Source organism: Pollachius pollachius, assembly GCF_949987615.1.
Source record: "Pollachius pollachius genome assembly, chromosome: 9".
NCBI lineage: Eukaryota > Metazoa > Chordata > Actinopteri > Gadiformes > Gadidae > Pollachius > Pollachius pollachius.
This window is the reverse complement of record NC_136942.1, coordinates 13,607,141-13,620,364: the sequence shown is the minus strand read 5'-3', so window position 1 is coordinate 13,620,364 and position 13,224 is coordinate 13,607,141. Positions and strand designations below refer to the sequence as shown.

At 47.6% G+C, this 13,224-nt stretch overlaps 1 protein-coding gene across 2 annotated transcripts in view; it reads right to left on the bottom strand.

Annotated features, from left to right (window-relative positions):
* Positions 1–1,534: 1,534 nt before the first annotated feature.
* Positions 1,535–13,224, bottom strand: part of LOC307080991 (UPF0606 protein KIAA1549) — a 36,151-nt gene continuing 24,461 nt past the window's right edge. The window contains exons 12-21 of one of the 2 annotated variants that reach the window (XM_079743987.1): positions 12,842–13,065; positions 11,621–11,757; positions 9,630–9,835; positions 8,758–8,990; positions 7,699–7,843; positions 6,742–7,074; positions 5,452–5,525; positions 4,603–4,751; positions 4,085–4,215; positions 1,535–3,861 (exon numbers count right to left, since the gene is read on the bottom strand). In XM_079743987.1, coding sequence (XP_079600113.1) covers positions 3,664–3,861; positions 4,085–4,215; positions 4,603–4,751; positions 5,452–5,525; positions 6,742–7,074; positions 7,699–7,843; positions 8,758–8,990; positions 9,630–9,835; positions 11,621–11,757; positions 12,842–13,065 — 1,830 coding nt within the window. In that variant the 3' untranslated portion in view covers positions 1,535–3,663. The remainder of the gene's footprint in view (positions 3,862–4,084; positions 4,216–4,602; positions 4,752–5,451; positions 5,526–6,741; positions 7,075–7,698; positions 7,844–8,757; positions 8,991–9,629; positions 9,836–11,620; positions 11,758–12,841; positions 13,066–13,224) is intronic. The other variant, XM_079743988.1, reaches the window with a different exon arrangement.

Here is a 13,224-nt window from a genome sequence, read left to right as displayed (position 1 = left end):
AGAAAAAGGTGCTCTATTAGATTACGATGTTAACACATTCTATGAACACCTGCAGCCTATATCTTATTAAGACATGCATGTTTTCTAATCAGAGGCTCTGATTTAACACACCAACAAACATCCACCTTTGAGTTCAGATCAAGTTACAAGAATCACAGGGTCCTGTTTGACAGGAAATTAAAGGTTTGCTGATAAACCCCTCAGAAAACAGACAATTAATCAATCACAGGGATCAGGCCTTTTGGATTGATGCTAGACTTAAAATATCGATACATAAAATAGGCCTATTTAAATACTGCCCGGCGAAGAGCGTCCAATCACTTTGAGCCCGAAAAGTTTATGTAATGACTTTAAATGATAATTATCAATTTGAATAAACAAAATGTAATCAGCAAACCGAAAATAGGCTACTACCGTCCGTCCATGTGTATTCAGTGGCAAATCTTTGGTCGACCATAAATGATTAGTGGGGAGCCCGGTTGCCTCTACTCACTAAATCAACGCAACAGATAGCTCCGCTGACTCAGCGGATTCCCCGGGCCAACCCCTTGCCACTGGGGGCCATACATTTGCAAGCAAAAAGAAACTCTGTTCTCTTTATATCCTTGCACCTAAAATACATGTTTGATTCATTTTAAAGTAGGATTCTATTTTTCCCAGTAACGGCTTGATGAAGCTAACGACGCTATGCTAGCATCGTTCTATATACCCTCATACGCTCAGTTAAATGTACATGGGAGGGTTACGTCGTCTACTCTGAGGTTCTCGGGTGTGGTGCTGCCATCTTGTGGGCATTTACTAAACGGGTTTAGAGTTAAAAACAACAAATAATGTTAAAGTAATGTTAAAATGTGTAAACATGAAAAGCACAAATTTGCTAAATTGAAAAATATTTGGACAAGCTCTGAGAATAAAATAAATATTTGGCTCTTAAAATAGGTTTTGGGGTGAATGTATATTGTTTTAAACTTCACAGAGGTCAATGTTGCAAATGGAATATCAGCTTGGGAAAAAAAATAAAGACAAATGAACAGTGTCATGTGTATTTCATGCTCAAAACCAACAAATGTGAACAAAAAGGCTACAGCTATCAATTATAAGACATTTGCACTATATCGGTCAAATACAACGTTGGACCAGCCAACACATACTCTCCACGCAAAAACAAAAGCACATGCAAACAACCAACCAAACAAACAAAAACAACTAAATGTTTGCCTCAGAGGGTTTAAGGCTGTTAAATCATGACCAGACCAGCAGATGGAGGCATTCAGTGTGAGATTGATACAAACATAACCAATTTACAAAATTATCCTAAAAGTGGTTTTAAATAATAAAATAAGTGACCACAAAGAAACAACAAGGTTGTTACATATTTTGGAGGATGAAAACAACAGGTAAACAAGTGCAAATGGCAGGAAATGGGAAGGTGTTATTGAAACAAGATAGTTCACAGAGGATGACTCATGAGGATGATGATAGGAAACCATTACAGAACATCACGGGTGGGGGAGGTATGATTCTGCAAGGCACATCACATGGATTAAAGGAGGCTACAGCATCTCAGATGTGTAACAGTGGTTATTTGATTGAATACCTCTCATACAATGTCTACATCCTGGCATCAAATCCCAGAAAGTATTTGTCAAAAACTCTGCCTTTGAAACCAGATCCTCTTTTAATCTTTTTTAATTATTATTTTTATTTAAAATTAATACGAAATAGGACTTCAGGCCCAGAACATAACAATATGTGCACAGAACAGTCGTGGCTGGAGAACCGGAACACGCGTCAAACCAGTGGGATGACAGAGTAAGGTTTGAAAAGAACATTACAAAATGAACCTCAAGTCAAGGAAGATTACTAGTATTTCCCAAAGCACATTAGGGAAACGATTCAAGGGGCTGTAGATAAGATTCCAGAGTTGTAAAGATAGTAGAGAAGAGAGCAAAGAATTTGAAACTAAACACTAATCAAAATTGAATTATAGAGAGGGAGACGCCGTCATCTCACAAATGGTATTCTCACAGAGCATTTCACTCACTGATAAGCTTATGGATGGCTCTGGCATTTCTAACCATTAGACTCAAACAACAACACTTATATCTTACCTACAGCATCTTTCTAAATTATCATTGTAAATAGAACTTGTGACCGCGCTACTAAACAAAACACTTTGCCTGCTTGAAAAACAAACAGAAATGCCGTAATCGTGTATACTGTATACTGTAAAGACTCTGGTTACTGTTTGTAAAAAGCTGTCATACCCTCATTCATTTGAACCTCCTACTTTACCATTATGCAGTAGGAATAGCATGATGTAACATCTGATCTGAATGTTGTGGTCAGCATACATATCAATTACGCTTCAAGTGGCAAGCAAAATAGAAACAACTGTATTATTAACAATAGTGTATCTACAGTATACCTCCCTAGTCCTCACTAATAAGTTATGTTGAATTATGAATAATTGAATTACTGTTTGTATACTTAATTTTGGCTAGGAAGTGATTTTATTTTGGTTGAAAAACGAAAACCCTGCATTAAGTGACTCTTTATTAGGTTGCTATGAATGTCAAAGCTGGGGCTTTCATTATTAATACATCCCCTTTCTGGTTCCAATAGTGACAAATAAAAATTGGGAACTGATCTCAGAACCTCAAAATATCACTTGAATATTTGGCCACCATCATAGTATGCACAACATGAAGGAAGATGATGTGCTACTTTGATACTTTGAAAAATAGGTAGTGTTTATAAGTACTTCAATTCAAGTCTCTTCAGTCCCCCTTACTACGAGTCCTTACTGACTTGCCGATGAGGCACTTCCCACTCCTTCCGCCATTTTTAGAACTCAACACAATTCACTTTAACCGTTGTTTAAGTGGCCACATAAATCATCAAAGCACTAAATCCCAGCATGCACCACACAGCCATAGACAAGTGTATGACGTAAATGCGGAGTTCACTTGTGGAGGAGGCAGCTCCTGTCAGATCCCCTGGATCACAGTGGCAAGGCGGAGCGAAAAGATGGTAAGGCAGAATGAGACAACCATTGGTAAGTTGCACACACACACACACACACACACACACACACACACACACACACACACACAACCTTCCCTAAACAACTGCTGTCATTACTGTTATGATTATAATAAACACAGCAAAACATACAAATGGTCGTTGCGTTCAAACTGCAAACAACAGACAACATTAGTTTGCCAGGGTGAATGACGAAAGGAGAGACGTCTCCTAAGGCCCGTGGTTCAAAAAACACTGCTCGGAATGTTCTCGTTGTATCCGCAGGTCACAAGGATGTTCTCGATGCTGCCCACAAAACCGCAGCTCACAAGTAGTGAGCCTTGACACTGCTTCGACCGCGCTACCGTCATAAAATACTGTATCAAACAATGTGTCCCATGACTCGCCTCACTGTACGTCAGTGGGACGTACGCCTGGCGGCGACTGCCTTGCTTTCCTCAGTCTAGCGGATGGGCCGGGGCGCAGGCATGGGTCCCCCCGCATGTCTTTCGCAGTCAGGAGGCTTCCATGGGAAGCATCAACAGACCAAGGCAGACAGAGAACCAAGGCAAGGGCAGGTAGTGGCATGACTGGTGAGGCGGAGAGCGTGGTGGTGGGAGGGAGGGGGGGGGGGGCGCCTCAGCTGTGGTAGCTGGACACCGCCGCCTGTTTCTGGGACAGCCGCAGCAGCTCCTCCCGGATGGCCTTGATCAGGGAGGCCGAGGAGTGGGTGGGAGGGCCGGCGTCCAGGGGCTCCGGGGCCGAGGGGTAGCCCAGCCCGGGCGTGTCCTGGTGGGCCGGCGGTGCGGAGGGCTCCCTGATACCGTTCCGGGGCATCTGGGGGAAATACAGCGGACGTTCAGTGATTGGTCGGGATGGACCAGGAATTGGAGCTGAATGATGTGCGAAAACATGGAAGACAAAACACTCTAAACTAGCTTTCACAATCAGCGATGGCGTGGGACCACCTACTTTACATGACTTGCCTGCACAGCGTATTTTTTCGGAAGTGTTAAACACAAGCTTTTAATCAAATCTAGACCGAGTCAGCGGGACTCACCGCATCCTTGCCATGGCCTGGAGCGGAGTAGTCGTTGTCATGGTAATGGCTCCAGCCGTCGTTCTGTCCGGCCGGTCCCCTGCTGATGCGGCTGGACAGACCCACCTGCGTCAGGTGGTGGAGCTGGGAGCCTTCATAGGATAGATAGCACACACACACACACACATTATTCATAGTCTCTGCACTGCGTCGTGGCCGATGCCAAACTCCCACTTCCATCATCGTAGCAGACAAGGTCTATTTCAATAATTCAACAGGACTTTAGGTCTGACAGCTTTACGGCTCTGGGTTAAGACTGGGTGGCTGCGGCTACTCATCCAAGAGCCAGCCGTTAACAAACTGCTCCAGACCCCGATCGATGAAGGCTATCTCCCCGCCTGTTGATTGACTTGAGAAGTATGGGTAAAACTAGCTTATGGGTCCGGGGAACATTGATTCACAGTGAGAGTCCGAAAGAGACTCTTCCTGTGTGTGTGTTTGGATGTGTGTCTGTGTGTGAGAGGGTCGGGTTACCGTACCTGCAGTGCCCCCTACTGGTCGCGGTCTGGCGGACAAGGGCTGCTCCTCAGAGTAGTGGCCCTTGCTAGGGTACAGGCTGTCAGGCTGCAGTGGGGGCCCAGCTCCTGGTGCCTCCCCTGGGGGCACGAAGCTGGGGCCTAGCCCCTGTCTGGAACACAGAGAGCGATCCGGAGATGTGGTGAGCTGAGCTCTCAGCTGACAACTGCTAAGGCTTATGTTACATATAGGCAGTACCTTAACAGGGTCGAACGGGTTAATAAATAAAAGGCCAAATTATGTTTTATACAGTACTTGGGGAAGGGAGAATATTTTTGCCGGTGCTATCTTTTGTGTTTTTTATTAAATACCTTAGGATTGGACGACTTTGCATGTTTTTTCTTGAAAATACTGTATGATATTAAGATTATGCGACTCAACTCTAAGAAGGACCATTTTCTTAACCACTCACAAAAAATAAAGTGACATCCTATCTTATCACCACACTAGGTACAGAATGAATGGACCTCCAGACAGACATTTGACTCGAGCATGAATGTGTCATCAACCTACTACAGGCATAGACTTATTGGATTGTGGGTGTACAACCCTAGCCAACAACAGTGTGAGACATTAAGTAGTTTCCATGCTTGGATCGGATCCATTAGGCCGATGAAATAATGATGATTCCCTCTTCAATTATTCAGCACGCTCCCTCCCAACGGAGCCATCCCGTCGGCGAAAAAACCCCATGTCCACCGGGTTCAGGGGTAGGAATGAGGCCAAACAGGACACAGATCAATGGGAAAGCCTTTTGGTGTCCGTGGTGTGAAGGGGTGGCGGCAAATCGAATGGGATCCAGCAGGACTCACCGGTGTACGAGGCTCGGGGGCAATCCCAGGTCGTTGTACCTCTGTGAGTGAGGGGGTTGAGCGATGGTGAGGGGCTACGGGGAGAGAGGGCAGACAAACAGAGCCGAGAACAGTGGTCAGAATCATTACATTTCCCCGCTGGATCGATTCGCTCCCCTTCCGGTTGATAGGAGTGCCTCCTGTAGGAACAAATGTATCACCTCGCTCAGCCGTTGCAAATTAAACAAGAGACTTTTATGGCAACAAAATATTGATATTTAGAGAATTCCCTAAAATAATGTGTCTGATGAGATAGAAGAATCATACAGTATGTTCAAAATACTTTAATCTCACAAAACCACAAAAAACAAATCACATTTCTACCCAGTGACAATTGCTGTCTTGTTTGTTCATTATATTTCGGTGTACATGAACAAATGTCATTTCAAATGACATGAGTCAAAGTATCATTAATTCCTTGCAGTGCAACCCTTGTGCCTAGCCTTTCTGAGCAGAATAAGCGGTTCTGCGTAGCGCGGTAAAGCTGATCACGCTCCCACACAGGGGTGAATTACCCCAGAGCCGGTCATAAGAGGCTGTTGGAGAGTCGGCCGGGGATTACAGGCCACGGGGCGGCGGTGGCTGGTGGGGGAGGGACAGCGGCAGACGGAAGAACCCTTGACCGATACGCGTAGTGGAAAAGGAGTAAAGATCTAGCGGATCTAAGGGTCTGCCCCGCTGTGGGAAGAAGGGCCACTGAGTAGGAGGGGATGTACTTTGAAGCCCCCGGCACGCACACCCGGAAAACCTTGCATTCCTTTGGCTTCCTGCGCAGTGAGACAGGTAGAGGGGGATCCGCGACGCTGAGAGACTGACTGACTGAAGCTTACGAGGTCTCAATCCGCCGAAGGCTCACAGGGCTTACAGAGGACCGAACCCCCTGCCCCCCCCCCATGTGGTCCGTGGAGTACCACCTGTAGGAGAGGGGTGGATTTGACAGTGGGGGAGGGTAAAGCCGGAAGCCTACTTCAAAAGAAATAGATTATATTCCGACTGGCCGGGAGCAAAGAAATCCTTCTGCAGATAACCCTGTTCTCTACTCACTGTGGTTCGGGTTGGGTCACCAAACATACCATTGGTGCCGGGCGAAATCAGGCTTTTCCTTCGAGGTGCCAAAGGTCAAAAAAGTAACTCAGGGAGGTATGCCTTTGTCCCACTTCCTTCTGCAGCCAGGTCCTTTTCGTTCCTACAACCTCAATGAACTTCTCTGCGTGAAGTACGCCGACGGCTCAAGGATTCATCCCTACTCACCCCGGGGAAGGAGCTGAGGGGCAGCGGGCGGGAGGAGCCCCAGGCCCTGGAGCCCGGGCCCGCCGGCGGACTGGAGCCCGGCGGGCGGCGGGGGCCGCTGCCGCCCGCCGGGAGGGGGACGCCCGGCGCGCTGCCCTGCGAGGTGGGCGACACCAGGGCGAAGGCGTCGTCCAGCAGCGAGTGCATCTGCTGCCGCGCCTCCTCGATGGAGGGCTGGGGCGGAGCGTAGGGGGGCGGGGCGGGGGCGTGGCCCAGCGGCGGGGAGGAGGCGCCCAGGAAGACGTCGTCGCTGGGCGAGGGGCTCCGGGTGGGGGAACCCTGGTCGGGGTCCGACTAAGTCGGGAAGGGGGGGGGGGAGAGGGGGGAGGGGAACAGGTCAACGTTACAGTGATGGAAAACAGAAATCCGAAGCAACAGCGTTTCAGGCTCTGAGGACGTACACCACACATCCACATCACACTTTAACCAAATGTGCTTAGGATGTGTTTCTCTCAGAAAATAACAGGAGGGTGATGTTATATTTACACGGTACTAAAACCACATGGGTGCTGTGTTTGGTCCACCATGTCAGTGTATGCAGTGAGCAGGCAGACCAACACACTTGGTAGTCAATTTTTGATAAATGAAGGTGACACCGCCTTACATTTATTAACACTTATCGATTATAGCTTCTAAAGGTCTCTATCATTTAGTCATCATGTGTTTAAGATGAACAATTAAGTATGCTTTTTAAACAAATTATCAAACACGGAACCTGATCATATTTAGTGTTATTAGCATTTGACAGAGTTAGACATCTTGCTCAAGGATGTGTAGAGGGGCCAACGGGATTCAAACCTGGAACCTTTGGGTCCGGGCCTAATGGTTCTGGGTCAAGCACCCTGAGCCCTGCTGGACCTTCCTGTTCACCCCCAGCTAGGCTGAGGTTAGGCTGAGCCTTCCTCGGGAGGTACCCACCACGAAGGCCACGTTGCTGACGCCGGGACCCCTTCTGTAGACGGCGTCGCTGTCGCTGGTGATCAGGTGGTCCCGGTCTGCGTCCGCCAGCCCCGCGCTCAGCTGGTCCTTCCTCCTCTGCCTCGGGGAGCGCCGGCCTCGACCCCTGGAGAGAGAGAGAGAGAGAGAGAGAGAGAGAGAGAGAGAGAGAGAGAGAGAGAAAGAGAAAGAGGGAGACAGACAGAGAGAGAGATAGAGAGACAGAGAGAGAGAGAGAGAGAGAGAGAGAGAGAGAGACAGAGAGAGGGAGAGAGAGAGAGAGAGGGAGAGAGAGGGAGAGAGAGAGGGAGGGAGAGAGAGAGAGATAGAGAGACACAGAGAGAGAGAGAGAGAGAGACACACAGAGAGAGAGAGATAGAGAGACACAGAGAGAGAGAGAGAGACACACACAGAGAGAGGGAGAGAAAGAGAGAGAGAGAGAGAGAGGGAGAGAGAGAGAGGGAGAGAGGGAGAGAGATAGAGAGACACAGAGAGAGAGAGAGAGAGCGAGAGAGAGAGAGAGCGAGAGAGCGAGAGAGAGAGAGAGAGCGAGAGAGAGAGAGAGAGAGAGAGAGAGAGAGAGAGACCAAGCCCCAGCGTTGGTGATCTTAAACTTTCTACTGGACAGTGGAACATTCTACACCGTTAAACATGGGTGCTGTGTAGTGTGTGTATTTTCTCTTCTGTTGTATCCAAAGCACCTTACAGTGAGTTCCGATTGAGCAGGTAATAGTCAGGCATCTTGCTAACCGGCACGGGATTCAAACACCAAACCTTTCGGTCAAACTATGAAATATTTAGATAGTAAGGTATTCATCTGGCTCCATTAAGAACGCTGTAAACATACTGAACAATGTGATACAACATATTTGGCCACACTTTCATAACTCTCAAGATTTTCTTATTTATGTAGCATCGTGATGCAAATTATGTATTTATTTCATGCCTGGTAAGAAGCTAGAACATAGTGATAGCAAAATAAAAATGATGAAGCTGCCGTTGTATATCAGAGTTGGGGGTGGGATAGGGAGGGGTCCTCACCCTTTCTTGGACTCTGTGAAGATGGAGGGGATGTGGAGCTCCGGGTCCAGGATCCGGTCTATCTGCTGCCGGGCCTTCTGGTAGATCCGGCCCGGGTCTTTGGTGTCTCCGAAGCCGTTGGACGGCGTGTTCTCCATGGCGGGGAAGTCGTAGTGGCCCTTCCTCTTGGCACGCAGGCGGATCTTGTTGCGGTGGTGTTCGATCTCCGACTTGTGTCTCAGCGCCACCTGCATCTGAAGGGAGTCGGTGGGGCCGTGAGTAAGTGAGATCCCCCCCCCTCCTTAGCATCCTGGTAAGCCTGTACACCATGATGATATGTGTACACCATTAAAAGGCATGCCCTGTGCCAGAGTGTTAGCTAATGCTCAACATAAATATTTCTCAACCTTCCCAATCGGATGGCTCCGACGACAATGAGAACCACTATGTATCATGGGATATAGGGTGCAAACCAGTCTCCAACAGTTGTACACTTATGTTACGCTGCGATATGGGTCGTATGTAGTGCATTACAAAGGGAGCCAGATTTGTACACTCACATTTCGGACCACATTATAAAATGGTGGCACCCCAAGTAGTGGCGTATATAGAGGACAAGTGGACCAACTGGAACTTAGTCAATGTAATCCTAGCGCGACTACAGGTGTGTGAATGAAGGAGGAAGTGAGGACGTTTAGGAAGGGGGCATTCGTTTTTCTTGAGGAGGGGGTTATTTATTATCCTCTCCTGCTCTATTTTGCTCTCTCCTTACAACTTAAAAAATATCCCTACAGCAGATTTAAACTAAAAATAAACATGAATGTATGAATATATAAATACGAATTTCTGGTATTTATTGATTCGGTTTGTCTCTAATGTAGAAGGCGTCCGACCTCTTTGTTCATGTGGGGGTTCACCGGTATCTTTCCGTTGACGCTGGGTCTGAGAAGCGGGGGGACGGCCATGGGCTGCATGGCGATGAGCTGGATCTTGTTGGGCAGCCTCTTGCTCGCCTCCATGGAGCGGGACATACGGTCCACGTGCTCGAAGATGGACGCCGTGGAGGACAGCTGCTCCGAACCACTCATGGGCGGGGGGCCTGTTGTAAGGAGAGAGAGAGAGAGAGAGAGAGAGAGAGAGAGAGAGAGAGAGAGAGAGAGAGAGAGACAGAGAGAGAGAGAGAGAGACAGAGAGAGACAGAAGGACAGAGAGACAGAGAGAGGGAGAGAGCGAGAGAGAGAGAAGACAGAGGGAGAGACAGAGAGACAGAGCAGGAGAAATCATAAGCTAAGAAATAGCCCTATATACAGACATACATATGCATACATGCTGGCTTCAAATGAGTCGATTTCTCCAGCAGGGGGCAGACCCATTGAGACCAAACAGCTCCTGCATGACATCATTCCCTTCACTTGCGTCTTAATACACTACGAAGCACATTGTGGGAGAAGCAAACATGATGAATACATTATCTTGGTAACAGAGGAAGGGAAGGGGAACTACTTTTACACAGTGTGCCCAATTTCAACATCAAAATTGTCTGGCTTGGACAATGACGGTTATTGGATTTTCTCTGTGACTGGCAGCTTGGCGGACAGTGATAGATGGTGAGAACGGCAGCAGCATCAAGTAGCGGCAGAAAAGCGGAAACAAGACTCAGGCAAGCAGCTGCTAAAGGTCATGACTGCGGTCTAGGGGATGGGTCACTGTGCTAGGAATGACAGAGGAGAAACTCTTACCGATTCTATTTTTGCCTGCCAGAAAAAAAGAAAAGACAAGAAAGGACACAGGAGTTAAAGTGAAGGGAAAGCAGAATGACAAGCTAAGAGAGACAAAGAGAACTACATTTAATGGCCATGTTGTACATTTGTGCAGAAGGGAGGACTCTGTTCCCTTGGGGATGACAAAATGAGCACAAAGTTGAGCAGAGTGCTACCTCACTGGGTTGTGTGTATAACTGTGAAAACAAAAGGAAACAGATAGAAAAGTGGAAGAGGAATAGGGAGATAGAGCGAGGGGGAGAGAAGGGGAAACAGGGAGAGGAAAAGGGAGAACGAGACCGCCGGCAGAGAAGGGGGGGGGGGGGGCTATGACTCATCAAAGAGGGTGAAATCCACTGACGATCAAAGTGTTGTGTATATATCCCACCGATTAGCTGCAGTAGACACTAATCAAATAATTCAAAAATTACACACGGTGTGACAGGATGGGCACATATCCCAGGGATCCATTGTTGACTCAATACGTCATGTTAAACAGGAGGGTTTACGTAACACTTGTTTCTGTGATGTCTACACAGTGTGTACAGCATGTATGGTGTGGATTTCTTCAGATCAGAAGAAACCTTTGAGTGACTGGGTGGAGGGGGGATGAGAGGAGAGACTGGGGCAGAAAGCTGCTAGGCTTGTGGCCCCAGACTGTGTCTGGGCCCTGCTTCTGCATGCTACACCGGGCCTCATGTCGCTCCAGAGGTTGGCCAGAATCCATCTCCAGGCTGTCAGATGCACCAACAACAGCCATTGCTCTCTTATGTTCCCTACTACCCGCCGGTCGGCAGACTGCACAGACCCATTCATTTACTGGCCTTCCAGTGCCTCTCACTACACACATATATATCTACATAGAGAGGGTAAACTGACAGATAAAGTCAAAGCCTTTTCTTCATTTCCTTTCCCAAAAGTTGACCTACAATAGAACTCTACTCATATTATTGTCTCTTCCGTCTGCAGGCCATATCCCCACTCTCTTCTATTGCACAGACACGCAAACAAACACACACACACACTCACGGGCACACACACACACGCCTCCCACACCTCTTCCTATGGCCACTCTTGTGTTGTGTGTGGGGGGCCGACGACCACCGTTGCCATGGTCACTGTACCGTTTGCAACATTGATGGGTGTTTTGCGCGCCTGCTTGCTGTCGCTGGGTGTGACCTGTCCTCGCCGTGGATCCTCCCCCGAGTCCCGCCCACTGGAGCCGTCGCTCACCACAGAGTCCCCGTCCGACGGCGAGATCCTGCTCACACGCACGCACGCACACACACACACACACACACACACACACACACAGATGAATAATGGAAAACGCGAGAAACTTACAAACACACTTACCGTCAGTGTCATCCATAAAACATCTATTTTAGCACAAGGGTTATCCGTGGAGCTATCAATCTAGGAAATGCCAGTTTGGAAAACGCAATGTTTTCAACTGTGACTCTGGCATTTCCAGTATGCATGAGGGAGGCCTCGAATATAAATATATTAGCTATTCAATTGTGGTTTTTAACAATTTCCATAAAAAAGACAACGCTTCGTACCACATTTTAAGGCTATATATTCATAATATCTCATCACTCTAGTAACATTTGGAGCACTGTTTTCAGTTTGTTCCAACTGATAAAGATTATTAGTTACCCAACAAACCGGACGGTATATAATAACATGAATGACCAGGAGATGGCCTGCTGCATCAATAATTAATCCCTGGTTCTGTCGGGAGCTTTTGTGTGGCCGACCACTGCTCAGACTACTTATAAAAACACAGACAGTTGGGAACAACAACTCGAAAGCTAAATAATAGCATCAAGAGGCATCTCTGCATCAAGGCGAAGGACAACAAAATGAATGGTACTTTGAAATAGGTGAATGTACTTGGATAATGAATATAACAACCGCATAAGCAGGAAAAAAACGTCCTTGCACACTAATAGCGCATTTAGGATATTGTTATGCTAAACCCTTCAATGGTCTTCAAATGGCATCATTACTCTCTTATGGAGCACATATAACCAGAAAACCAATTTGTCTGGTTATATTCATCCCTTCATTGGTTTAAGATTCAAGATTCAATTCTTTACTGCCATACAACTCTGTACAAGTTGCTAGGGATTTGTTTCAGTGTGCTCATGACAGTACATATCAAAGACCCACAAAAGAAGACATAGAACATAGAACATCCCACTTCATACAAAAGATAGATAAAAAAGGAAATCCCTACACATAAGACATATAGCCTATTTAAACCTGGCTGTCAGACGAGCCTTGCTTCATCTAGAAGGCTGAAGCAAGGAACCTTTTAGATGGACCCTCCTCCCACCCACCTCTCTCGCCGGCGGCCGCTGAGCGACGCCTTGACGGAGGACACGGACGTCTTGGACGTGGGGACGGGGATCTCCCTGTTTTCGGGCGGGTGGAGGCCCTCTTTGCCTGGCGCAGGGTGGGGCCCCTGGGGCCCAGGCTCCTGGACCACCATGAGGTCATCCTTGCCGTGCTGTCCGAGGTGCAGCTTGGCAAAGTCGAAGCCCTTCACCGTGGGGGCTGGCAGCTGAGCGCAGACGGGAGGGAGAGTGGCGTTAATGACATAATGTTATGACGCAATGGAAATGTGAAGGGAGACAGACAGAGGGACTGACATATACGCAGACAGAAGGGCAGACAGCCAGCCAGACTGAAAGTCAAGGGAGCACACCAAGAGAGAGAGCGG